The sequence below is a fragment of the Clarias gariepinus genome, chromosome 23, assembly GCF_024256425.1.
Source record: "Clarias gariepinus isolate MV-2021 ecotype Netherlands chromosome 23, CGAR_prim_01v2, whole genome shotgun sequence".
Classification (NCBI taxonomy): domain Eukaryota; kingdom Metazoa; phylum Chordata; class Actinopteri; order Siluriformes; family Clariidae; genus Clarias; species Clarias gariepinus.
Window position 1 is genome coordinate 12664558 of NC_071122.1, and position 27873 is coordinate 12692430.

The 27873-nt window shown below is 38.7% G+C and overlaps 2 protein-coding genes across 2 annotated transcripts in view; one reads left to right on the plus strand and one right to left on the minus strand.

Moving 5' to 3' along the window:
• Nucleotides 1-8903: 8903 nt before the first annotated feature.
• Nucleotides 8904-21995, minus strand: nol8 (nucleolar protein 8). Its single transcript, XM_053483487.1, has 16 exons — nucleotides 21859-21995; nucleotides 21687-21749; nucleotides 21478-21556; nucleotides 20208-20358; nucleotides 18106-18174; nucleotides 16115-17794; nucleotides 14422-14586; nucleotides 14182-14319; nucleotides 14006-14096; nucleotides 12451-12592; nucleotides 12242-12325; nucleotides 11853-12148; nucleotides 9938-10082; nucleotides 9623-9681; nucleotides 9444-9526; nucleotides 8904-9091 (listed from the first exon to the last, which is right to left on the minus strand). Exons 1-16 carry the CDS (start codon nucleotides 21977-21979, stop codon nucleotides 9032-9034), a joined length of 3426 nt encoding a protein of 1141 aa, XP_053339462.1. The 5' UTR covers nucleotides 21980-21995; the 3' UTR covers nucleotides 8904-9031.
• Nucleotides 21996-24296: 2301 nt separating this feature from the next.
• The window catches only part of cenpp (centromere protein P), a 91698-nt gene continuing 88121 nt past the window's right edge, over nucleotides 24297-27873 (plus strand). The window contains exons 1-3 of the mRNA XM_053484499.1: nucleotides 24297-24422; nucleotides 24769-24899; nucleotides 26121-26281. Coding sequence (XP_053340474.1) covers nucleotides 24775-24899; nucleotides 26121-26281 — 286 coding nt within the window. The 5' untranslated portion in view covers nucleotides 24297-24422; nucleotides 24769-24774. The remainder of the gene's footprint in view (nucleotides 24423-24768; nucleotides 24900-26120; nucleotides 26282-27873) is intronic.

The window sequence follows — 27873 nt, forward strand, 5'->3', positions numbered from 1 at the left end:
AACACCTGATAGTCTATTGAAAAGCAAGAACGACTAATTAAAGAGGTGGAAGCATGTCTGGTTGTTTGGAATGAAAGCCTGCACTCACACCGGCCCTTTCTGGATAAGGTTTGACACCCCCGTAGTAGGTAATCAAGTAATCATTGGATACCTTTTTAATGAATAATAATATAATAAATATATATAACATAATAATAAAAAAAAAACTAGTACCCCTATGTCAGCTATCGGTACTTCCGCGGTACACTGCAGTGACTGACGTCATGGTAGTCACATGGCTGCAAAAGGTCTATAGCCTGTGGAAAATGAGTCACTAAACATGTCTTGACATGTCTTGACATGTTTTGACTGATTTACTCTTTTTGTAATGAGGAATACTATGGTAAATTATTTCAAGCCAAAATAACGAGAATTTAATAAGGGATGTTTTGACATAGAGGTTACCAGGGAACAGAATACAGTACTGTAAATGGCCAAAACAATCATATGTCCTTTTGGAATATCCAATTACAGAGATTGCTTGGACCTCCAAGGTCCGGGTTCGAATCCCACCTCAGGTCTGCCTGCATGTTCTTTTACAGCTAGAATGTTCTCCCAGTGCTTGGTGAGTTTCCTCTGGGTACTCTGGTTTCCTCCAAAAAAAATGTCGATAAAGCAAAAATGTAAATAAAGCAAAAATGTAGATTAAGCAAACTGCCATCCCAAACTGCCTATAGTGTGTGAATGAGCGTGTGCCTGCAATGAATTGGCACCCCATTCAGGGTGTATCCCCCTCATACCCTAGGCCTCCTGGGATATGCTCCAGGCCCCTGTGACCTTGTGTACAGGATAAAGCGGTATAGACAATGAGAGAGAGAGTGAGTGAGTGAGTTTGCTTGGTGCACAGGGACATTGTGCTTCTGACAACAGATTTGGGCCCGTTCCAATGAAGGTAATATAGTGTTATTTTACATTCACATTCTGTGCACTTCTTTTTATTTGGTGATGGCTTACATGTGGGTGTGATAGTCAGGTGTCCACATACTTTTGGCCATAGAGTGTACATGAAGTTGCACTTTTTACCATTATTCTTTTTAGGATCTTTTGTAGTGTGCAGCACGTTTTACAGCTTTACAAAGCCTCCACAAAGCCTATCTTTTATCATTTCTGATATACAGTGGCTGCCTTTAAAGGTCAGTCGGAAAAATACCCCATAATGCCACTCCACCAGCACACAGATACAGACATGAAACATAAGTACGCACCACAAACAACCCACTGCCAGTCAAACTTTAAATCTCGTAAATAACTCAAATTATAAAATAATCTTATTATCTTATTATTATTTTGAACCTATTAAAATATATTTACTGACCTTAATTTTTTTTAATAGATAGGATTAAAAACATACTTCTTTATAAAGAAAACATTTCTGTATATAAACAAGTTTTTGCCTGCATGCCCGTATGCTTTCGCAATCACCTCCTTTAACAAACAGGCTAACCTGGGTTTAATCAAAGGACCCCTTTTATCCTCTGCCCCCAAGACTCACAAACAGCTGGTCAATGATTCACCAACTGGTCACCTCAACATGGTGCTCGAAAGCCATCACTGAACACAAGGCCAGTCTCATCAACAGGAGCAGATAGATTAAAAGAGTTATTAATATTCTGATTCTATCTTCCATCAAGCACACAGGACAATCTTCATGTGTTTGAATAATCTGTGGATGAGTCATGTGACTGTTTTCGCAATAGGGCTCCTACATGCAAGATCAACAGTTTTGCAGCTGTGACTGCTCACCTGCTGTTGGAACTGTTGTTCAGCTGCCAATAATCCAGATAAGGCAATACACACAACAGACCATGGTGTTGCAGAGGCTCTAAGGCAACTCGCACACAACTCTATCACCCTGGACGACAAAGCAACCTGATGCCACACTGTTAATGTTAATGCAGAGAAATCAACTGTATTACACAGCAGCCGAAATGAGAAAATATACTGCATCTTCCTGATTCATTGTCCCAAGCAGTTGTGAAAGTAAATTGACACCCTGATCTGACTAATTTCTTTAGTGTTTTGGGTTGGTTTACTGGCACAAAATGGTTATCTGTCTAACCCAGTGCTGTTTTCTGCAGTTTCTAAATCTCAGCATTGTGAGAATAATGCAATTGATAAATATGTTACATTTGTGCAAATCTCAACCTTTTTGAGTGAATCAATAACACAGTAAAAAGTTTAGGTTCCCTTTCATTCTCCTTTGGTATCCAGTAAACATTTCCAGTGATTCAGTACTTGAAATGTTAGTATTGGTTGGCATAATTGGGTGGCATAATTAGGTAGCCTGTTGCATCGAAATGTCCTGTTTGTCCTGTCGGCCTAAATTATGTGAAAACCTGACATTCAAATTCATAAGCAAGTCTTTCCCAAATTGTTTCCATATACTGTATTTGGATGCACACAATTATATAGGATGTTTTTTATGCTTTAGCTGTAAAATATACCTTCACTGTAACCACAAAGCAAAAACAAAGTCTTCCAGTTTTCAGTTTCTCTGTGCACAAAACAATTCCATAAACAGAACTGGAGGTGGTTGGAGTGGAAGAACTCAACTGACTGGCACAAAGCCCTGGGGATGAATGGGCAAAAATCCGCACAGCTACATTCCAAAATCTACAGTGACACCTTCTCCAAATAATGTAAGCAGTGAAGTGAAACAGTTTCATAAGTTTTTTGGGACGGAATCTTTAACAAGAACATATCAGTGTGATAGTCAGTCCCACACATCCTTGTGGCCGTATATGCAAGGGTAAAAGCTGTTTTATGTTCTTGCTGGTACTATGTAGCTAAAAGGCAAAGCTCAATAAACCATGGAGGTGGTGGACAGTCCTGAAAATCTCATAAGTTTCTTTTTATTTCTCCACTTATTCCGCTTTAAAATACCCTCAACTTTTCCTAAAATAAACAAATGTAGAAATGTTTTGGGGCAAATCCCAAATAGAGTAAAATAGAAAGCTAGCAAATTTTATAGTGTATAGAGACCCTTTTCCACACACTAAGTAGTACCCTAATTTAGGGGTTAGAGAGAGATTTGGGAATTCGGAATGTCATAGAAGCAATTACACTTATTACACTACTAAGAAGATGTTTCAGATGACATAACATTTGAATATGTTTTCCTGCTGAAAATGTTTGGAATATGGGTTTTGGCAGGCAGTGGCTCTTCCCTCTTTCCAAGACTGCATAATATGACTGAATCTTTAAGTGGTTCGCAGTACTGTATTGTACCTGCCAACTTTCACTACTTTATGTATAAATGTATTGTATAAAGTGCAGACAGGCACGCAATGGCTTAGTGGATAGCACTGTTGCCTCACACTGCCCAGGTTGGGGGTTCAAATCTGCCTCGTGCCATAAGATCCAGACACATGACCCTATGACCCTAAATGAATGAATGAATGAAAACGTGTGGACCCTTGATGTGTGGTTTAAAGATTCATAGTTCATTTAAATTACATTGTCAATCGATTTATAAATGTATATATTTATAAATCATGTTTAAACTTATATGTAAATCTATAGAAATATTATTACTTTCTCATCAACCTAAGAAAAATTACTTATGCTTGCCTCACATTACACGCATCGAGTGCAGCACATACCCCTTCACTGACTTGTTATAGCTTTTTGCCATAAAAAAAAAACAGAATAACCTGCAAAGCCTGTACAGTGTCGAACAAATGCTTGTTGATTTTGGGAAACATCACATTTGGTTTTGGTGCCAAGTATTTAATAGGAAACACACACTTTAGGATAAAAGTTTAAAGGGGCAGAGGTTTGAGCTATCACAAAAACAAAGTGAGGATAGAAAACTGATCAGTACCATACTACATAATACATGAAAATAGTATCCTTTGTGGAAGTATGTGGCTTACACTTATGAGGACCATTGATGAAATCATTCATGTAGCTAATGAATGCTATGTCTACAGATAAACCTAGTTTTTAACCTATCCTCGGATTTCAATAAATAACCTTTTCTTTTTTTAATTAAAAAGAAAATCACTTTTTCTTATTGAAACCAAATAAATAATCTTACAAGGTCAAAACCGTCAGGTATTCCTAGCCTTGTGGGGGACATTTGGTCCTCACCATGATAGAAAAACACACACGCATGCACTCACATTTACCCACACAAACACACACACATAGTCAACCAATCAGAAAGGAAAACGCCTTCTAAAGCACTACTGACGACAGCTCGCATATTAGAATCGGCCCTATCGTGCTGACACTTGTGTTATCCGATCCTTCAGCTTGAATATAAACTTGTACATGGGTCACAGCTATTGCTGAATTCAGAACTTAATAGGGAGGGCTCATGGAAAAGGGTGGCGGTAAAAAAAATGAGGCTCTAAGGGTGGAAAAGTACAGGCATGCAAGAGAAGCTGTTGTTGTAAAAGCAGGACAGGCGCATGGTTGCAGACCTGTTGCACAACCTCTTCTCTGTCATGCTTAACTATAGCAGCAGATGTCAACACAGTTGTTTTAGTGTGGATGGACGGATAGTTTGCACTTGAGATAATGTCTCAGTGTGTATTATGAGGATTACTTATACATATTGTAACATCAGCCCAGCTGCTCAGCTTTCATTTCTATTTATAAAGATTGTATACTGATTACAAGCATTCATGCTATTTGGGACTCCTTGCATGCATGTGTCTCTGTGTGTCAGTGGGGGATGGGTTGTTATTCTGGTGCGATTCATGCCTTCCCCTAAAAGTCATGTGACTCTCACTTTCTTTCACACACACACACACACACACACACACACACACAAACATTAGAGCTCAGTCCTGGAATCTGGTATTAGTTGAGTATATTCTGACTTGGAAAGGAATGTCATGAAACACTGGCGAATTACTTTGCATCTACGTTGGTGCCCAGATGTGTGCACAGTTGCAAACACATTCAAATGATTGCTAAAGGCAACGATTGGGCAGCATGCAGAAAATGGAATTGAATAGAGGGAAAAAACAGGCTGTGGTGCCAAAAAATTAAGGCAGAAATGACCTAAAAAAATGTGCATTTGTTGTTGAGACAAATCATCTTTAGCTTGTGATGTCTATGGAATACCCCAAGACTCCATTTTCAGCCCTGTCTTGTTTTGCTCCTGTTGGTGCAGTTGCAGTTGGTGTTCCAGTTAGTCCATCGACGTCACTCGATTTCTTCCATACAAACTTCAGCAAACAATGTCTTCTTGGAGCTTACTTTGTGCACAGGGGCACTATAAGGTTTGGGCCCTTTACTTCACGCGAAGGGGTTGTGGGGAATTGTTGTGGGGAACAACAACAGCTTGTGAAAATGGATGTTTCAAGCCTTTTTTATTGTAAGGATTACAGTTTAAAGTAATAGTGGATTGGGACAGGCATGACATTGATGTTTAATAGATGTTTTAAAGGTTAGAATTCCGAGACACCAGACTCTACAACCACTATATACGCTATTTAATAGTTGTTATGTTGCTAATTGTTAGTAACCATGGAAAATCATGTTTTATGCTCATGGGTAATTTACCATGAATGTTCCTCATTAAGTCATTATGAAAGAAAGCGGAACAACAATACCCTCAAAAAACCCAGTAATGTCTGTAGCTTTGAATTAGAAGGGGAAAGTTTGAAGAAGCACAGACTAGAGAGAACAGGTACCACAAACCACAAACTTCAGGATGTCTCCTTTTCCACAGGACTCATATTTTACTTAGGAACTGGTAACTGTGAAACACATTACCTCTGCTTTTACACAAAATGTCAACAAAAGGTTAGTTGGAGTGTTGTGTAACTGAGGGCTGCGCTTTTCCTCCCCTCCTCAGCGATAGGAAACCTCCTGTTTATAGACGAGAGAAAGAGGGGGAGGGAAGGACCAGAGTAGTAGGGGGAGGGAAGGACCAGCTTCTGAAACGTGCATGGCCACACATACTGTGCTCTCAGCACTGAACGTAAACAATGCCTCAGCACCACAAATGATAACATTAGTGTGAAGATTCATCCAAACTCTATTGACAGCGTAAAAGGCAGAAATGTTCTTAAGGAGAAAGCAAAAAAATGTTTTTTAAATAAAAAACAAAACCAACAAATCAATCATTCAAACACACGTTGTCTGAATTTAGCTTCAGTTGTGTTGTGCTGCAGTTATGAAGCTAACGTGAGGTTAGCAAACAAGTATCAAAGCTTATAACTAGTGGTTAAGCATTATCTAGCACAAACCTCATGGTTTAATAAATACCAACTTCTATTAAAAAACTAATCATCCTTTACCTCAGTAATGTACTGTGCATAAACAGATCAAATAACATAAAAATGGTCACAATTGCTGTTTCTGTTTAAAGCTGTGTGACAACATTGGAGATTCCATGCAAAATTGAAGAAGCAAACGACACTTTATTACAATCAAATAATGGCATTTAGTAGTTAATTTACTGAAGGTAATTTACCCTGTATGACACAGAGTGCTTATGAAAAATCTAAACATAATATTTTCAAATTTTGTGTTTTTTAATACACAGTAGTGTCACACATGATTGGGTTGTTTTCCTGTGTGTATTAACATTCAGTATGTTATAAACTGTCAGCATTTTCTTGCACATATGTGAACACTTTTTTGTGAGCACAAACAAAATCTAAGCCCCTCTGAAATGAAATGAACTGAACTGAGACCACCTCTGGAGCCAGGGCCATTGTTAACAGAGGAACTATTGTGTGAAGAAAAGGCCGATGCCAAGTCAGACCTAAAGTGGACCAAAAAGAGAACACTAAAAGAACGGAATCCTTTTTTTTGTCTTGGACTAAAAAAAGAGGACTACGTTTGAAAACGCCCTTAATGTGAATTGTTTAATTCGGTCAAGTATTTTCTGATGCTATAAACTGGTAGCTGTAGGCTTTCCTTACTCAGATCCATGCAAAGGTTCTGAGCAGAAACGATCAGCTCTGTTTGGCTTCAAAGAAAATATTTTAATGATTTGCATTAGTAAACACATAGTTATTGAGCACTTTAATCACTGCTTGTTAAATTTAAATTAGATTCAAACGATTAATTATTTAGTAACTTTCATGTCAATGTCAACTTATTGGGTAAAACCAGAATCAGAAAAGAATTCCTTATTGTAAAGCTTTGTTCTGTATAATTCACATGCAATAAAGTTTCCACTTCTACCAGACCACTCACTCAATCAATAATTCATTGTCTATACTGCTTTATTCTGTATACAGCATTGCGGGGAGCCTGGAGCTTATTCCAGAAGGGCATGAGACTGGGTTCCAATCCATTGTAGGGCACACATATCCACATACTATGGGCAAATATGGAACCACCAATTAACCTAAATCTGCAAGTCTTTGGACTGTTGGAGAACACTGGAGCAACCAAACCCACCAAGCACAGAGAGAACATGTAAACTCCATGCACACAGACCAGAGGTGGACATCAAACTCAGACCACATCTTTTAAATTTTGTAGCCACACAATTCATTTTATTCAATAGTAATGTAACCAATTACGTTAACAGATGCCGAAATGTCAGTGACATACCCAAGGGTCCTGCTGATAGCAGATGCCTGTGCGCAGTGGGAGTGTACTTTTATTTAAATATTTGTATAATTGATTTGTTGGTAAAATTAATGTTAAATCTTTACATAAGTATTTTCAGGTCTATTGAATGAATGCACACACAGATACAGTTTGTTGGATAAGTATTTTTTTGTATGCTTACATTTTACTTTTTTTAAATGGGAACTAGTCAATGAACAAACTAGTGAAAGGAAATATGCTGATAAGGTTGAACGGAAATTCATAGCAAACAATAAAAGTGTTATATATTAGCAAGCACTTTGGCTTTTGAAGGCTGGTGTAAAAGTAGGGCAAGGCCAAAAGCAGATATCTATTACACACAGTTGTTTGACATTGTGGGTACAGCAGTTCTGAATGTTTGTGCACGGATACAGCATGAACAATCTGTACTCCAGCCAAGTGCAGAGGAGTGGCTTAAAGACAGAGACTCGAGTCTGAAAATGTCTGCTAACTGTTACAATGCTTTGATTTTTCTGCAAGGTGCGACAACTAAGGATGTATTCAAAAACACATGGATTGTAATAAAGCGGGGAAATGTTGATGTTTAGGGGTGGTCAATGGTGACTGTTTTTTGGGTAGAATCGAGGAAGTAGGGAAAGCAAACTGAGGTTGGAATAGAGATGCAACAGTCACTCTGACATCTAGTGGTCAAAACTAGGGGTGTTACGTGTAGCCTTTTTGATACACAAGTTTATATACTCTAATGCAACATTCATGTACTTTCTTGCAAATATCCAAACAGCTCAGTGTGTGGCAGTAGTGTAAGACACAAAATCCTGCACGTATAGAACAAGTTGTTAATCTTTTGGCTGCACCACCCGAAACGGACACTAATTGGCATAGGTTTTATGCCGACATGGAACTGGCACTATTCGTATCCTCCGCATACAACTGCCACTTTGCCACTCTGGATGTTTTTGGTTCTTTGTATCTCTAAAAACTCTAAAACTGCTGTGCATATAAAGCTCAAAGGATGTATTGTTATAATCTACAATAATAAATCCATCAGTTTGGGATCAACCACAAATACAATCACATTTTTTGCCTCATTCTGATGATTTATTGCAGCTGCCACGGGTGGCTGTTAGATAATTGTATAAAAGCAGTGCAGGCATTCCTGTTGTTGGTGAGTGCATTTGTAAAATTTATGATAAAAACGGACCATTTTGAACAAAACACATTGAAATGATTGTATGACACAGCAAAAAAAAGCTGTGCTATTTTAAAACATCTTTCCAACATTAGATCATTGATCGCATAGTGAAATGGACATTATATAATACTGTAATGATTCAACGTCCGTGAGAAAACACATTTATTTACACAGGTTTTAATTACACAGACACAAATACATACTGTATGTTAAGCATGTTGAGGTATTAAATTATAACAATGAAAGAATATTCTTAGTTTCTGTGGTTGTGGGTCAGATTTTTGTCGTCATCTTGAATCGTCTTTTGGCATCTTTGTGCTTCTTGTGAAATTCCTGCGCAAAAGATGATAAACTTAATATTTATAAAGCCTTGACATTGTTCCATCACACCACAGGTAATAGTGATAATAAAGATGCATTTACAACACCAAGTTCCACTGTTTTTTTGAGTCTGTTCTTGAGTAAAATATAAATGAAATGACAAATTATGAGGAAGCGAAGATTCCTTTGTGAAAAGGGAACAGGTACAGTAACTTTGTTTTATGTTCTTCTTTGCCTCCACCTCAACTGGGAATACAACACTGTTTTTTCTGCTTACTCATAAGCTTACAATTCTCTAGTAGCAAGCATGAAAATGGCCACATAAGCTTTACATACAATAGAAGACATTTCCAGAATCTCCCACCTCTCTGAGCTCGTTCCTCTTCTTCTCCCACGCCTCTCTCTGATCCTCCAGTTTCATTCGTCTGCAGAACATAGCGGGCCCCTCTGAGGACAGACATCGACATGCAGTCAAACATCAAAACCTCGAAAATGTTAAATTAAACCATATTTTATTTCAAGATTAAAAAGTCATTGTTTTACCTTTTAACCGGATGTCATCATCGAAAAAAAAGAAAAACTTTTTCGTTGGGGCCGCTTGTCTGTAATCACAAAAGCATGAAGAGTTACATCATGCAGCTGATTCAATAAGTATAGCAGCCTGGTTCCAACTAAATAATAACATTACCACTAATAAATACTAACCACATTAATATCAGTAGTGCATTCACACACAGCCCCATATTCATTGAAAATAACATGAACACTAAGTCCAATTCAATTCCTTACAAAATGGCTGAACTTCTGGTACAAAAAAAATAAAAACACGGTCCGCAGATACTCCAATCTGATTCTTACTTGACTACAGTGACCGAGACAGCCTCTTCCTTTTCTTTTCCTTCTTCCTCCTGTTCCTCCTCATCCTCTGAACTGCTGTCTTGGAATCGAGGGTCCACTTGCCAAGCCACCTTGGCTCCTTTTATAGTCTCGACCTTGTATTCCTCTAAACAAAGCAAATGCAACACCATCAACATGCAAGCAATGACATGATACATTCTTTCACAGCTTTAATCCTGTCTATTAAGTCTTAAAACTAAGTACAATATTGAAGTTATTATTACTTGTTACTTTTCGTACACCTGGTATTTATTGCTATCCAATTTCAAAACAGCTGTACATTTACTGCTACATTAACAACTAGTTGACAGTTTATAGCCTGTGTTCTGTATATTTATTGTCCCGTGAATTGTTTTGACTTGCATTCGTCTCACACTGTTGTGCATTTGCAATTTTAGGGAGTTTTGTGTTCTTGTTACAACACTCTTTTTTTATCATTAGATTAGATTAGATTAGATTCAACTTTATTGTCACTGCACATGTAGGTACAAGGCAACGAAATACAGGTAATAATAGAATAATTTGCATATATAAACAGTAGTAGTAATAGTATAGCGAGGTAGTTTAGTTACAATGGCTGCAAATGAGCAAATGATTATGAGTGGTACAGTAAGGAAGGTATTGTATAACATGCTAAAGAATTTTGCATATGTAAACATTACACAGTGAGAAGGGTAGTATAATGAGTGCAAATAAGCAAATAAATTATGAATTGCAGAGAAGGATTACAAATCGAGGGTAGAATTTTTTTACCTTTGTTCAATGAATTACTGAAAATATTTCGATTTAATTTTTATTTTGACATTTTTGGAACAAGTGTGAATTATTATTTATTATTTATTTACTTATTATGTAGTTTTTAACATGGAAAAAACTGAACATTTTCCTTTAGTTAAAAAATAAACATTGGTTTGTGTTATAGATTATGTTAAAGCGATTAGTTTTTTCCCCTAAATCTGTCTTAAATTATAATTGATGTTCATACAATACAATACAAAAGTATCAGTCGTTAGAAATTTCCACTAACATGCATATGAAGCTTTGCAGTGTCACTAAGCTCAATCAAAGTTCTTTCTTTCAACACAACTAGCTGTAAGGGTAATGCTGGTGAAAGAAAAGATTTTAATTTGTTCTAAACAATATCTTCGAAAGATCCCAATGCGATTTAGCTCAGTGAGACTACAGAAGCTTCATATGAGCCTCAGCTTAACTTTGGAATGCATTTATGCACGGAAACCAGGATTGTGGATTAGTTACATTGTCCTCACTTTCCGGGTGTTTGAAAGTTCACAGTTGGTGTGAAGAGCAGGAAAATTTATAACGACCAAGACTTATTGTAAGGTACTTGTAGGCACATCAGTTCTGATTTAAGACACTTGAAAAACCCTGAATTATCCCTTTAAACTCTAAATTCCTTTTGGTTATGAATTTCCGCTTGAAATCAGCAACTGAGAAGGCAATGCTAAACTTTCTCGGACAGATACACTGTAATATTCTTATTATCCTGATTACTGAGAAGCTACTTTTAGACTGCATGGTTCCTGTTTGAGTATGTACACATCATATTTTACTGCACAATTATAATTTTATTCATTAAACTAAAAGTGATATAAGGCTGTATCTGGTATAAAAAGTCTTTATTGGGGTTACATCTATTTTATACTGCTATTAAATGCTAAATATCATACATACATATTTGTATATAGGCATTTCTTTGTAAAGCATCGGTCATAAACATGCGCTCAAATATAATCTCTTGATTTCTGGTTTTAATGCTACTGGTATTTATGGCGGTTTTATTTTTGCCACTTTTACATCATGTAAAATTCATATTCATACATCATTAGGCAGTAATTGATCGAGAAACTTTTCTCACCCGCTATAGGCTTCTTCGTCACTGCATCATCTCCGAAGAAAGAGAATTTAAACCCGCTCGATGGCTCCGATTCTTGATTAGATAAAAACGAAAAAGCATGCATGTCTTCTTGAGGCGCTTCATCCTTGTTCTCCTCATCATCACCTTGGTCCCATGCAACCACTTCGTCCTCGTTTTGGATGTCTTTCACAGACCCAAATGCCCCTTTTAGATCCATCGTCACGTCAAAGTAGATGTCCTTAGAAACCTCTGGAAGCTTTGTGGCCTCTTCGCGTTTCTTTCTCCTTGCAGATTTGCTATATGGAAAGGAAGGAAGAAGGTAGGAGACAAAGAGTGATGAACAGAGCATCAATAGAAAAGCACACTGAAATGAGTGGTGCTGAGCAGACCTTTCTTTCTGTGGTGTTTCTGTCTTGGTTTCAAAAGCTGCATGAGTCTCTCTCGATGGATCGTAGTGCAGTGCTGAAATGTCCCTGTGCGTGTGACAGACAGAGACTTAAATTGTGTTCATGTTAAAAAAAAACACACAAAATCTTGTGTTAGTGTAGTGCAGTATAGAACTGCTCTTATTTATGAGCCAGAATAGCAGAACTCGTACTTAAAGATTTTGCCTTTTGTCGTCCCTTTACTTGTGTCACTTGGCTGAATGCTGATGTTAAGGACACTTTGCAGGATAGACAGATTTTTCTTCTTCTCTTCAACAAGCTCCTGTTCTCCCGGTGCTTGCTGGGGTTCAATATCTAAAATTAATATTTATGCAAAGATAAGCAAGAGAAAAACATTAATTATTACAGCACCACCGTCAAAAGCTTATCAGATTGAACAAAACACATCTCTAGCCAAGAGAGACCAAATTTAGCCATGTGGGTCATTATTATTATTTTTTCTGTAGGTGTGTACAACTAGGCTGTGACATTACATGACAGATGAATTGCCCATATACAATAGGGGAAAGACCATGGAGAACAGTCTGTGCCTTAAAGCAAAGAACAAAAAAATACAGTAGTTACATGTGAAAAACATATCATACTAAAAAAACAAAGCCTCGTTGCTTTTCTCTCATGTCGTGTTATCATATTTTATGTTTCCAACTTTGTGGGAAGAGTTTGGAGATGGGCCCTTTCTGTTCCAACATGACTGCACACCAGTGCACAAAGCAAGGTCCATAAAGACTTGAATGAGTGAGTTTGGTGTGGAAGAACTTGACCCTCCTGATTTTAACCCGATAGAACACCTTTGGGATGAATTACAGTAGAGATGTGAGCCAGGATCTCGTCCAAAATCAGTGTCTGACCTCATAAATTCGCACCTGGAAGAATAGTTAAAGACTCCCAAAAACACACTCCTAAACCTTGTGGAAAGCCTCCCCAGAAGAGCTGGAGACATTAAAACTTTGAAAAAAAGTTTTCTCATAACTCAAAAGGTTTTACACCTTAGGATCATTCAACTGCTTCACAACTGAACTGAACATGTACCTAAAAGTTAAAGGTTGCCCAGTCCTTATAACATTAGTTTCCTTACTTAAAAACCGAGGGCAGCATTTAAACAATAAAAAAAAAAAATTACATTTAACTTAAAATTGAATTAAATGAAATAGCTACATTATCACTTAGCAGAACATATCTCAGTTATGTAACCCGCCATAATAATTTGTAAACAAACTTAGCAATAAATTTACCCCTGCCACACGGGATGCCAACGTGGAAATAGTTTAGAGTGTACCACCTGTAGGATTATAAAGAAACGTTTTGCCACTTCACACGCCTCCAAAGTCTCAAAACTCAGCGTGCGGTGATCAGTTGCTAGCACGAGTGCATGCACGGCTTCTAATTCACATGGTTTTCATAGAGTTTGGAGAAAAACTCGAAATTCGAGAGAAATTTGTTTCCCTTACACGACTTGGAAGCTCATGAATCGATTACATCCAAGGCTGATTAAGCTGAAAATGTTCCAATTCCTGTCACGTGTCAATGTAGCGATACGCGAGTCGCCACACAAAAATGTTATGATTCATAACTGAATCAATCGCCCCAATTTCTTCGCCCCATAGCACTTGGCTTTTCTCATAGCTACCCTATCTGATTTAGCTACCACTAAACAAATTCTTTATACAATGGCGACTACTTTTGTTTACAAGATTAAGATGATCTGACCTTGCTCCTGTTCTTCACCATCACTGTCAAGAAACCTGGAATCCATCTGGAATCTTGGATCAGTTCCAAACCTGGACTGCAACTCCATGAGCTAAAACAGTAACCCTGATGTCAACATGTGTACAGCGCAACACGTGTACAGACCATCGTAAAGTTAATCAACATGTTCAAGTGACCTTCTGTCCAGTTCTGCCTTCAAACTGAGGCTTTATCTTGAAGCGATCTTCATCTGCGGCATCATCATCATCGTCGTCGTCACCACCCTCATCTTCACTGCTGTCGAACAGTTTGCTAGCCGCTGCCTTTTTCGATTCCTACACAACCAAGATAAAAGCAGGAATTGACAAACACATATAATAAATCTACAATGATAATCGGGTAGGACAGTACGGAAACGATGAACAAACCGATTCGACCTTTTCTTTGAGGGCTTGTTTTTCCTCAGATCCAAATCCATCATCTTCATCTGGGTCTTCACCGAAAAGGCTCGCTTTTTGGGGTGCTGTGTTTTCGGTGTCATTAGTAACGTCCTCATCAGAATCAAATACAATATGTTTCCCCTTGTTTGCATTCGGTAAATCCTTAAGAAAAAAAGAAAAAGAACAAAAATCCATTATTTGAAAAACAATGCGCACTAAAAATGTTTTTAAATATTGTCTCAGTCTCAGACTTTCTGCCTTACAGGATACTAAGCTTCTGAACATCAAAGGCTGCAATTTGATTGGTTCTTAGCATTTCACTGTTGTTTTGGTTTTCAGGAGGACATCACCACACAATCAGTGCTTCAGTGTTAAAAAGTGATAGTGTGACGCTCTTAGTGGGGAGTAAATGAGATAGTCTTGTGTGTTTAGATGTGTGGTTGCACATCAGTGTGTGAAAGCAGGAAAGTTTTATCCTATCAGGCTTTCTTGCACGAACAGAAGTCTAGCTTGTGAGACCGCTACTCTTGCAATCATGACAACAGATGTTTTAGTTAAATAGAGTTAGAAGTTATGCTCTTGTATGAATTACAGTGACACTAGACGATCGTTGGTGTCTGTCAGGCGACGCAAGCATGAAGAAGTGGACGGATAGTGCTTCCCTGAAAGTGTGTTATGCTGCTCCCTTAATGATCCTTGCGCGGATGTTCAAAAATATGCAGTCAGCTGGCTTCACAAGCCTTAAAGGAAGCCTGTAATGGCCTTTACCATCCTTGTGTGGTAGCGGTTACTTAATAGAAGAGAGCCGTATGACAGGGAACCGGTCACTTACCAAAGTAGGATGAAAATCAGGAGGGTGCGATAAGGGGAACAAATAACTATACAAGGGGTGTTCATGTCCGACTGGGACTTTTGATTGTGCAGAATAACAGAACACAGTTATGAGAGTAAAAACCACCTATTTTTCTCTATATAATTCCCCGTTACCCGTTTCACTAGTGCTTGGACATCATCAAGGGAATAAAGTTTTCTAAAGATGACAGAGTTATGATCAGGCCTGCTTCACATCAAAAACGCTTGATCTCCTTTAATGAAAAAATAGCCTGGTTTGATCAAAAGTGTTCTGTATTCTTTTGATGTTGCAGGACAATGCATGACCCATACTGTCCACTGCACTACTTGCAGGAACTTGGCAGGAAGGTCTTGCAACATCCACCCTTGACCCAGTCCTGATCTCGCTCCAAAAAAATGTCCATGTGTTTGGCTTGTTTATGGAGTTTTTTTTCGAGAGGCCAGGTTTTAAGACGTGAAGCAGACAGTCCCGATCATGGCTGGGAAAACGTTCTACCTTGACAGTATCTAAGCACTAGTGAAACGCTGGGATAAGTGCATTAGTGTAGCAGGAGATTATATAGAGAAATAAAAGCAAGCTTTTACTCTCATAACTGTTTTCTGTTATTCTGCATGATCAAAAGTCCCAATCTGATTTGAAGACTAATTGTATAATTTGAAACTGATCAATCGGGGTTCACACAAGTAGGTCTCACTTTATACACAAATTTAGAACATTTTAAGTTGATTGCTAATGTTTTTTCACAAATTATTGTTAATAAATAACAAAATTCTTGTTATCCCGTTATCCGGATAGATTTGTTCACATCCCAACCCGATGCATAAACTGTTTACTCACCACTTTTGAGAGCGCACCCTGTATGAGCTTCTTCTGTTGCTCAGACTCTTTCTGTCTCTGTTCCAAAGCAGCCAGACGCTTCTGATTGTCCTGCTGCTGCTTCACGGGGTCCAAAACAGACTGCTGCAACGGTTTCAGACCTAAAGCAGCATTTACATTATTCTGTTGAGAACTAGACTTTGAGGCTGCACCTGGCTTATTACCCTCATCATCATCATCCTCCTCCTCCTTCTCCTCCTCATCATCCTCCTCCTCCTCTTCCTCATCATCATCACTGCTCATCGCTGATTCATCCGAGCTATCAGAAGCAGATCTTTCATGCACCTTCGAGGTTTTGGGTCCTGAGGGGACAGATTGGTCATTCTCCTCTTCAGCACTGGATGAACTGCTCCTGGCTGAATGTTTAGTCTGGGGTAAAGATGCCACAATTTTAGGCACGGAATGTGTCCTGTCCTTTTCTTTTAGGGACGAATTCGGTTTAGAAATGAGCTTCTTTGGTTCTTGAGTGATTTCCGTTTCATCACTGGAACAATCCATAGAGACCTCTTTCTTGTTTAGAGCACTTGATGACTCAACTTCATCTTCCAGTCTTAATCTTTTACCTTCCTCACCAAATGCCACTTTTTCAGCCAGTCTCTTGAGTCCACTGTGTTCGGTAGTGCTACCAAAAAGGTCCTTCGTCCCAACAAAAGCAGGAAGACATGACTTTTGGACTTTTTCCTTTTTCCCCTCTTCGTCCTCGTCTTGTCCAAAAAGAGATGCTAAAATGTCCTCAGGGTTTATGCCACACTTTTTTGACGGTGTTCTCTGAGGACCAGGTTTATGTACAGGAGATACTTTGGAAATTTCTCTCGGTTCTGCCTTTTCATCATCATCATCATCATCATCATCATCATCACTTTCTTCATTCTCTTTATTTTTAACAAGAGCCGCCAAATCTGCTAGTGACAGCTCTAACCTGTGGCAGTTCCCCATCATGGCTTCATATTCAGAATCGATGCTTTCACACGATGATTCCGCCTCATCATCCGACTCTGGTTCAGTAGATCTCTGAATCTTTGTGTTTTTGATTGCAGGCTTCTTCCCATCATTACCTTTGGATGTTTTACTGCCTGTTTCAACTTTGCCAGGAGTTTTGTTCTGGGTCAATATTTCATCTGTGTCCGCTGAGTCGTACTCCTCATCGTTGTTTGATGCCTTTGAACCAAGTTGGGCGCTTATTCCGGTTTCCCCTCCGCCCCAGAACATGTTGGATTTCACAACAAAGTCATCACCCACTACCTCCAGGTTTCCTTCATCTTCTGTTGCGACTGTTGCATGATTCCGTGAAAGCTCTTGTGCCACTAGCACCCGGAGCTCGTCCTCAGAGTCCGCATCGCTGTAGAACACATTCACAGGAGGCTTACGATCTCGCAGCAAATGTGGGACACTGTGACTATTCTGCATCGTCGTCCCTCTCGCAGGAGCGGGCGCAGAATGCGGAATTGTGCTCGGATCCAATCGCTTTATTGCCTTCGCGGGACGTTTTTTCTGCGGTGGGAACTCGCCTCGTCTTTTCTTGCTGATCTCGTCGTCCCCGCCATCTAACTGCCACGTCAGTTTGGAGACTGGGGTAAAGCCGTCCCCGGTCTCAAGTTTCTTGATGTTGTGGCAGTGTTTTGATGGATCGTACTTGAGGAAGTAGATTTCAGTTAAGACAAATCAACTAGTAAGATTTATGTGAAATTATGGAATTAAAGGCCATTAAGAAAGAGCAGCCAGAACCTGGTAACTCCACTGTTACTAAACTTTCTTTCTGCAAAAATAGGTCTAGTTCTGCTATAAGGATAGACGAGGGCGGGGGGATTACATCATCTTAATAATCTTGATTTATTAAATCATAAATCAAGATCATGATATGTACTCTTTGTTTCTTTGTGTATAAAAATTTCCAGTGTACACATTACATTGTACTGATTGCCATGGCAACAGAAATGATTGGAAAAGGATATCTTGTTTTTGCCTTGACATTTCAGATGAACGACGGGAAGCACTCTTCCAAATTTGCTCACCACCCAATTCTAAGGAAAGAAAAATGAACAATAAAAAAATTACCACATCAATTCTAATGTGTCACACTGTGTTTAGGTTAGGAAACCACAGCCATTAAGATAATAAGGGCTGCTATTTGGAGTTCTGATCCTATTGGATCATGCACAGATATCACCATGTTATCATCTACAGATAGTTGTCACCTCACCCGTCTTACTTCCCTTCGCAACAGATCAACCTCACAAAAAAACCTATACGCATGTTTTCATGTTACAGAGAAAACAGAAATGTGTAAAGTCCCGTTAGAAATACCCCGGGGAGGGAGGGAGGGGGGGGGGGGGCATATTGTCACTGAGGATGGAAAAACAGATTGAAATTTGAGATATTGTGATACATAAACAGCATGATATCTCGCAATATGAAATGTGGTCTTATTACATTACAAGTTCATTTTTATACTTGCTGTTATGATACAGAACAGACATGAATGGAGGGTGTTTTTCCTCACCTATTCCATACTTTGCCAGCAGAGGGCGCATAATTTACTTTTTTTTTTTACCTTAACAGTATCCTGGTACCTACCATTTATATATAAAATTTTTTTTTAACATATACAAATATCTTAATTTAATTCATTTTACACATAATTTAATATTGTTTAATAATATAAATAGTCACAGTTTTGAGAAATATATAAAACTTGCACTTTGACTGCATATATCTGTGCTTTTCACTCACTCATTCACTCATCTTCTATACCGTTTATTCTGTATACAGGGTTGGGGGAGGGGATGGGGGAGGTTCTTTGAAGTCCATACCAGAAGACTTAGGGCACAAGTCAGGGTACACCATGGATGGGGGCACAAACTACGGGGCAATTTGGGAACCCCAATCAGCCTAATCTGCATGTTTTTACACACAGACCCCGAGGTGGGAGCCGAACCTGGACCCTGGAGGTGCAAGGCGACAGGGCTAACCACTAAGCCAAAACTCTGAATTGGATTATATTTGTATCAAATTAAGGCAAGACAAAAGCATATGGTCTTACCCCTAATTCTGACCATCTGAAAACACTCACAGTGGTACCTCTTTCCACAAGGGATGAAAAACATATTGTAATTAAAAAATAAATAAATACAAAATACTGATATGGTCTAAAGTGTTTTCTACAATGACTATAACTACAGAGTGTCCAAAAAAGTCAGAGACGAATAGGAGTCCAAAATAAATGTGCGTTAAAAATATCCACTGGGTGTCCACTTTATTAGGAACACCAGTTCCACATTCATGGAGTTATTCACTGCTCCAAATCAGTCTTGTGACTTTGTGGCACTGATGTTGGTACCTAAAGCGTTCAGCACCAGGCCTGAAGGGCCTGAAACTAAGTGCATCCCTCACTCTCTGTACTGCTTATCCTGTACCCTCGCATACATTCACTCACATGCTGAGGGCAATTTGGAAATGCCAGTTAGTCTACTCTCGGTGGAAGAAACCAGAGAACCAGGAGGAAACTCACTAAGCACAGGAAGAACCTGACCTCCCACAGACCAGAGGGAGGAATCGGACCCTGACCCTGGAGGTGCACGGCGACAGTGCTAAGCGTAAATAATTTCATTACGTTGTACTTGTTGCGATGACAATAAAGACTACTCTATTCTAAGTAAATCTACGAAAATAATATTCATGCCTGCATTATAAATGTGGATGTTTTTTCCACTTGTATAAAATCACCTGATTGAGGAACAATAAGAATTTGGAACGGTTGAGTACACTGAAAAAGTATTTTAGAAAATGGAGAAAGAGACAAAAACGAAGGAAGAAAGTATTTCAGGGGTTTCTTAAGAGCGACGGGAACAGAAAAAAGTATTTAAGCTGAAGGGGAGATGAGGGAGATCAAGACCAGAAGGTGGCGGTATTGCGACATAGTGGATGTCAACCGCTGGTAAACTGGAAGTCGAGACGAGACGAGACAAACAGGAGAACTGCTCTGTGAAAATGAATGGAGTTAATAATAAGGATCTATTCTTTATCTATGACAGAGAATCAGACTGCAAAGTCGAACCTTATGCCCTGCGATCTCGGTTCCTGGAACGGCCGATTTCATGTGGAAATTCTCCACACCAGCTGCCTTGAAGGACTCCACGATTTTTGTCTTTGCATCAATCCTCGGTGTCTGAATCTTCTCGGCTGCTTGCTGACGCTCCTCTGCGAGCCTGAGTCGGATTTAAAAAAAAAAGGATTCACGTTTACTTTGCCCATAAAACCATTAAACATCAAAACATTAATCCTTTAAGGCCCATTAAAAATGCTATCGTCCTCAGACTTGTTTTTAGTAAGTTCTGTATTTATAAGCTAAAGGGTATCAACATAACCTATACACTTACTGGCCACTTTATTAGGTACAGTATTGGATTGGGACCATTTTTCCCTTTAGAACTGCCTTAAGTCTTTGTGGCGTAGATTCAACAAAGTGCTGGAAAGAATCTGGTCCATAGCGAAATGACGGCATCAAGCAGTTGCTTCAGATTTGTCTCTATTTTTTTCTCTTTTGGACTGAGATCGGCTGATTGTGGAGGCCATTTGAGCACAATGAACTCGCTGTCATGTTCGAGAAACCAGTTTGAGATCACTTTAGCTTTGTGACATGGCGCATTATCGTGTGGTCATAAAGGGATGGACCGGGCCAGCAACAATACTCAGGAGGATTGTGGCATTTAAACAGTTCTCAGTTGGTACTAAGGGGTTCAAAGAATTATAAGAAATAACCTGCCCCACACCCTTACACCACCAGCACCAGCCTGAACCATTCATACAGGGCAGGAAAGATCCATGCTAACGTGTTTATGCCAAATTTTGACCCTACCAATGCAAATCGAGACTCATCAGACCAGGCAATGTTTTTCCAATCATCAGTTGTCTAATTTTGGTAAGCCCATGCCATGTTTCCTGTTCTTAGATTACAGCAATAGTCTTCTGCTGCCGTGACACTTGTTGCCGTTGCCTTTCTATCAGCTTGAACCAGTCTGGCCATTCTCCTCTGACCTCAGGCATCAACAAGGCATTTTTTTTCCAAAGAACTTGCCTCCTAATGTGTACTTTCTCCTTTCCAGATCATCTTCTATAAACTCTAGAGATGGTTGTGTGTGAAAATCCTAGTAGATCTGCACTTTCAGAAATACTCAGACCAGCCCGTTTGGAACCAACAACCATGCCACGTCCAAAGTCACTTAAGTCACCGTTCTTCCGCATTCTGATACTGCAGCAGTCCAGAGGAACATTGAAGAAAATGATTGTGCATGTACACGATTTGAAATTATGATCACAAAAGCTACCTGTGTAAGAAGCTTTCCTTCGCCAGTTCGATTTGCAGCGTTCCACCTTTCCATTTGGATTTATTCAACACTGTGGTACCTGCATGTAAAGAAGGAAAACATCATCTATTTTTTCCATATAGAATAAGCCTATGGAAATTTACCTAGAAATACAACTTTGTACAAACTACGTCTATAACTAAAGTGTTAATGAAATTGAGAGTACGTACATCTTTTGTATTCGGAATCCGAGATATTTACATTCACATAAGCGAAGGTCTTCAGAGGAGATCCTGCAACAAATCCCAGAGAAAACAAGGTTGTCTAAAAGGTTTCCACAAAATCATCTCAATCATGTTTTTAATAATCAAAACAACCAAAATGCTCCCTGAAACCTCTTACCATGTTCATCCTTCCGTGTTATTATTTCCACATCAGTCACTTCACCAAACTTTCCGATTTGATCTCGGAGATCTTTCTGAGATATTTTGTGGCTCAGGCCACCGATGTATAGCCGCTTCATGCTTCAACACTGCTCATCTGCTCTAGACAAAAAGAAACCATTGCTTTATGCCTCACTGTCCCCACATTGTACTTAGTTGTCGTACATGTGTAAAAAAGACTGTGAATTGTGTTATGGATGCATGTTGATTTCGACTCACTGGGCAATTTTGTCATGTTCACAATTTCCTGATCTTAAAGGAATCTAATTTAAAAATGATTATTGAAATTGATTTGACTTCAAGTTTACAGAGCATTGGTGGCTCAGGGGGAGGTCTTTCGCCCAGGATCAATACCCACCCAATACCCAAACTCCAACGGATGGCCCACTGTCTCGAGCCCTTGACGGGAGTAGCGGAAATACTTGAGCGGAAACAGCAACAAAAAATTGACTTTAAGTTGACACCATTCGCTTATATGTCAGTCTGTACTACTTTGGTTAAGTGTTTTCTTCGTTACCCACAATGCCACTTGACTACCCCCTAATAGCAATGCCAGTGTTTAGTCCTTATTTCATCTTTATTAAAGAAAGTGATGCAGCTGTGGTTTTTAGTCCTTCATTCTGTCCAGCCCTGTCACCTCCTCAGCTGTACACTCTGCTCAAACAGGTTTCCTTGACACAGTTGCCTTCAGCTTGCTCATCAAGGACAATCTGATAATTATACACATTTCCTTACACTTTTTAAACTAATTTCCATATATGTTAGATAGTTATATCTCTGCAAAGCTGCTTGTATTACATTGACCTTTGTTAAAAATAATATATAAATAAATTTGAATTTAATTGAACTGAATTGACTAATGGCAAAACCTAAACATTCTTAAATCAGATTAAATTATATAATCGAAGATAATGAAACGCAGGTAACATCTAACCAGAAGTGCATAAATGGCCACTTTACAATTAATAACAAATGTGGCAAATGAGAGTATGGGTGCATATGTACATGGATTGGAGTGATTACAGAAGGTGCAGCAGGTAATGAGAATATATTATGTTATATAATACTGTATATAACCGTAAGACAAACAAAAACCCAATATACGCATGTAAATAAATTCATGTCCATATATAGGATACACTATTTTTTTTTCAGCTGCTCCCTGTAGAGGGATCACCACAACGGACCATCTGATCTACACATAACTCGGCACAGGTTTTACACCAGATGCCCAGGGTTTGAGCACTGGGTGCAAATTGAACGCGGGCCTTCCGCATGGCAGGCAAGAAACCCACCACTAAGCCACCAATGTCTTTACTTATACAGAATAAATACGGGTGGAATATACAGTAGTGGTATTACAAACATAGGTCTCTTATTCATGGGGCTGTTGAACCTTTTTGTCTTCTTATTAAACACGGTTATACCTGAGCTAGCAGTGTTAAAAATACAGCAACTGATTAATAACAAACTAAATACAGTACAAAAATTTAACTAAGACATACTGAATGTGTTTTCGGCTGGAGTTTTCCTTTACTGTAGATACTGACAGTTGCTCACCCCATCAGATCTTATGACTGACAAGACATTATATTACTAGTTTAATGCTGTCCAAATTTGGGCTAAAAATTAATACCACATTTCTCACAGATGGTTCCTTTCTTTTCTGACACAGACTTCTAGCTTAGTGAGGTGCACTACGGTTTACTCTCACACTAAATCACTCTTGCAATCCATGTGATCTAGTGTGCAATTGATTATTATATTTTCTTTTAGACAATATTATACTCTTCTATTTATTTACTTTACTACTGTACAAACTGATAAGATCCAAGTAGAATCTAAAAGAAATCTACTCTTACACTCAGATATGGGATTTTACAGCAATCAAAAAGCTAACAAACAACTCTCAAATAAAACATCAGGCTTTAAACAAACAAGCCACACTTACGAAACGATTAAGAAGTTTAAATTAGATCCGGTCTGCTAAACAGATATCAACTTAACAAAAAAACATGCTTCTTAAACTCGATTAACACTGTAGGATATTTTCTCACATGTCGCACATAAACCTGTGTCACGGTAAATGGTTCCGGAGTAGAAACAAGTACCCAGTTTTAGTTCCTACGTTAAAATATAAACGTTTCAAATGTTTGTACTTTATTATTGTATAATATTTTGAATTATTCATAATCGTTGATATCTTTTATTAATTCAATTATTGTATAAGGAAAACGTAATTACATTTGAAACGAGTAAGTTTCTTTTTAGTTACTAATAACGTTCATGCGATTGGTTTAGTAGACATTGGCGCGATTTTGAGCGATTTGACCTGCGGTCCGTTTAATGTCTCAAGCGACGTCCTTCTTATGTATACTACCTAGGGAACGAAAGTAAGGGCGTTTAAGCAGGATATAGTGCACTTAATATTAATTTGAAATCGGTTTGAGCTGCAACCTATAGTCGAGGTGAAATACTGGCGAGGATTGGCGTTCAGTTAGTAAATTAGCCTGCTCGTGCAAAGTAAGTAAATTAATAGAAGTGAAAGAAATGTCAAGGCGTTAAATTAACTTTCTGACCTTAGGATAATTCAAAGGTCTTCGTTACTGCTAATAAAATAAGTTTTAGAGAGAATGTTTAATGTTTTCTTTTTGCTTTGGTTTCTGGTCTGAACATAAACACAAGTTTAACCTTTACAAATAACATACTATTTACAACAAATAGAATAAACCAGATAACTCACTAACTACAGCTACTTAAAACTAGCTATAGTTATGTTAACTTTTTAGTGCTGCAGTTCAGCCCTCCTTGTTTTAAGTGTTGTCTCTGAACCTCATTGTGTTTTTGTGTTATGTCCACTATACTCAAGGTAAACATGGAAGAAAAATATGAAGAAGAAATAAAACTCCTCCAGTTAGACATTGAGACGTGGGAAGCCGAGAGGGAAGAGTGTTTACGGGCTGTTTCGAGACAACACACAGAAACCCTAAGGAATATCTTGTAAGTTGCAAACAAAATGTCCAAAATACAGCCGTGCCACCTCTTTAAGCTGCACTGTCCATGACAACGGATCCTTCAGCTTTATGTACAGTGCCGTACATTGCCCGTTCTTGATTTATTTACTCACTTTTTGTCAATACCTGAGGAAAAACACCAAGCATAGGGATAACAAACAGACACACGCAGACCCGAGGTGGGGATCGAACCCAGACCATGGAGGTGCAAGGCAACAGTGCAAACCACCACCATTGTGCCTTCCAAACAGTTCACCTTATGTCTCATCAGTCCACAAAATATTTTTGGGTATACTATTTGGAAATAATTAAGATATTTTTGGCATATGTGAGACAAGTTTATTGCGTCCTTTTTGTCAGCCTTGGAACTCGCCCATTGATGCCATTTTTGCCCAGTGTCCTTCTTATTGTTGAATCATGAACACTGACCTTGAGGCCTGCAATTTTTTTGATATTGTTCTAGGTTCTTTTATAAGCTCCTGGAGGAGTCATACTTATGCTCTTGAAGTAATTTTGGTAGTCCCTGGGAAGGATCACCACTGTCCAGAGTTTTCTCCAATTGTGGACAATGGCTCTCACCATAGTTCACTGGAGTCCCATTAGAAATGGCTTCGTAACCTTTTCCAGACTGATGCATGTCAAGTACAATATGTCTGACAAAGTGAAGCATGCTAAAAGATCTCAAAAAGCAACATGATATAAAAACAAACCAGAAATTCAAGAAACAAGGTACTTGACATGTATCAGTTTGGAAAAGGTTACAAAGCCATTTTTCTAATGCAAGGCTTCCTAATGCTTCTATTTTAGTATTTTTTTATTTTTTTTTTATTTTTTTAAATCAACAGGTCTGGTAATAAATCAGGCCTGGGTGAGGCCAGTAAAATGTAACTCAAGTTTCCAAAAATTAGTTAATTTATGATTTAGCAAGGGGGAGCGCAATTACTTTTTCACATAAGACCAGGTAGGCTTAAACAGGTTTTTTATTTTAATGAATGAAATCATTATTTAAAAACTGTATTTTTTATTTCTCCAGGTTATTTTTGTGAAATATAAAATTTTGTTTAATTGTCTATGAATTAAGTTTGACAAATATGCAAAACATAAAAAATCAGGACGCAAAGGGGCAAATGCTTTTTCATGCCACTGTACCATTTATAACTAACGTTGGATATCACGTTTATTTGCTTGGACTCTGCTTCTTTTTCAGAAAAAACATCTCCATACGGAGGGAGGGAGGCGATGGAGTGGTGAATAAAGACGTTTCAAAGCTTATGAAAGAAATCAGTGATCTGGAGAAGGACCTCAAGAGACAGACAGATATCAGTGGGCTCTCTCTGTCCGAGTGCTGGGTCAGGACACTGGAGAAAAGTATGAATGTATTGCACAAACTCACTTTCTTATGAAGAAATAACCACATGAAGTGTAAAAATGTGGAAAATTATCCACATAGTACATTTATAAGTAAAAAATTATCCGCTCTCTGGTTGTAGAATTAATTTTTTTGTAAACTGTTGACAGTGTGGGCCAAAGTGCATTGTCATACATGATCATAATACCCTTGGGTAGCAGTCCTTCGTGTTTAATCCGAAGTTTAGACTTTTGATCTTTAATAAGCATATCACTTAATGAGTGCTCTTTGGTGAGTTGGTACATATGTACATACTGTATGTTGGTGCGTATCAGCACTACATACATCGTCGGGTAAACTGTATTGCCCAAACGATTGCCATAGAATCTGTAAGCATGCAGTTGTTTAATTTTGTATGCTGGAGCATGCAGTTTCCCTATGAACTAAGAGGTCCTAACCCGTTCCAGCATGATGATCTTCCTGTGCACAAAGCAAAGTTCACGAAGAGAGAGTTGAAGTGTAGGAACTCAAGTATCTCCACAGAGCTCTGGTTTCACTAATGCTCTTGTGGTCGAATGATCACAGACTTCTTAAGGTGACAAGAAAATTCTTAGAGAATTGGGAAACATAAGCTCAGTTTAAGTAGGAAACTTCCTCTTCACTGTCCCCCTTCTTGTGGGTAGTGGTGTGTAGTGTACGGTTGTAAAGTTCGGCTGAGCTGAGGCTCCTCTGCAGTTCACCCTCTCTGGATCATGATGACCTAGTTGAGGTGCTTTTGACATTGTGTAAAAGGGCCTGCCTGTGTAGAATTCTGTCAGGCATGTCCCACTGGATTCATCTGTTTGCTAACTTTGTTCTTTTATTAGGTCATATAAACATTTTATGACTTTGTTTGTACAGAGCTTATTTGGCTTATTTTTAATTTACTGTGACACAGTTACATAAAAAGGAAAAATCCACATCTCTGCATGCTAGTCATGTGTCCAAAAACCTTTGGTCAAGTCAGTGTATCTACAGATATCTAGATATAGTGTATCTACTGCATTTAGTGCTGCATTTCATAAATCGACTAACCACCAACATGATTTTTTTTTATGCTTCCAAGGCAAGGTTAGAAACTACCCCTAATTGTTTTGTTAAAATAGATTTTGTGTTTCCCGATGCCATCAGGGTGCCTCTGAACCCTAGGGGCTTCGCTCTGTAGGGCTTTTGGCGGAGTCCTGTGGCATCTGTCACAAGGACGATGGTGCTGGATGGGGCCTCCTTGGATCAAACTTTCTTGTCTGGCTCATCCGATGGGTACTCGATTGGCTTGGGATCTAGGTCAGCGGCCTTGGGCCTTTTTGCCTGCTTGACTTTTGTGCTGCATTGGCTTTTCTCTGGGATCTGGCTAGGCAGCCTGGCTCTTTTGCTCCCTGCGAGCATGGGTGAGCTCTGGGTGCCCATGATCCTCTCACTATGTCACCAAGGAATGTTTCCATAATGCGCACTTATGTTCTTAGAAGTCTCCTCTGGAACATTGTGTCTAGCATTATTTTAACATTATTAAAATGTTATCGATACACTACCGCTCAAAAGTTTGAGATCACTTTCGGAATCACTTAGAAATTTT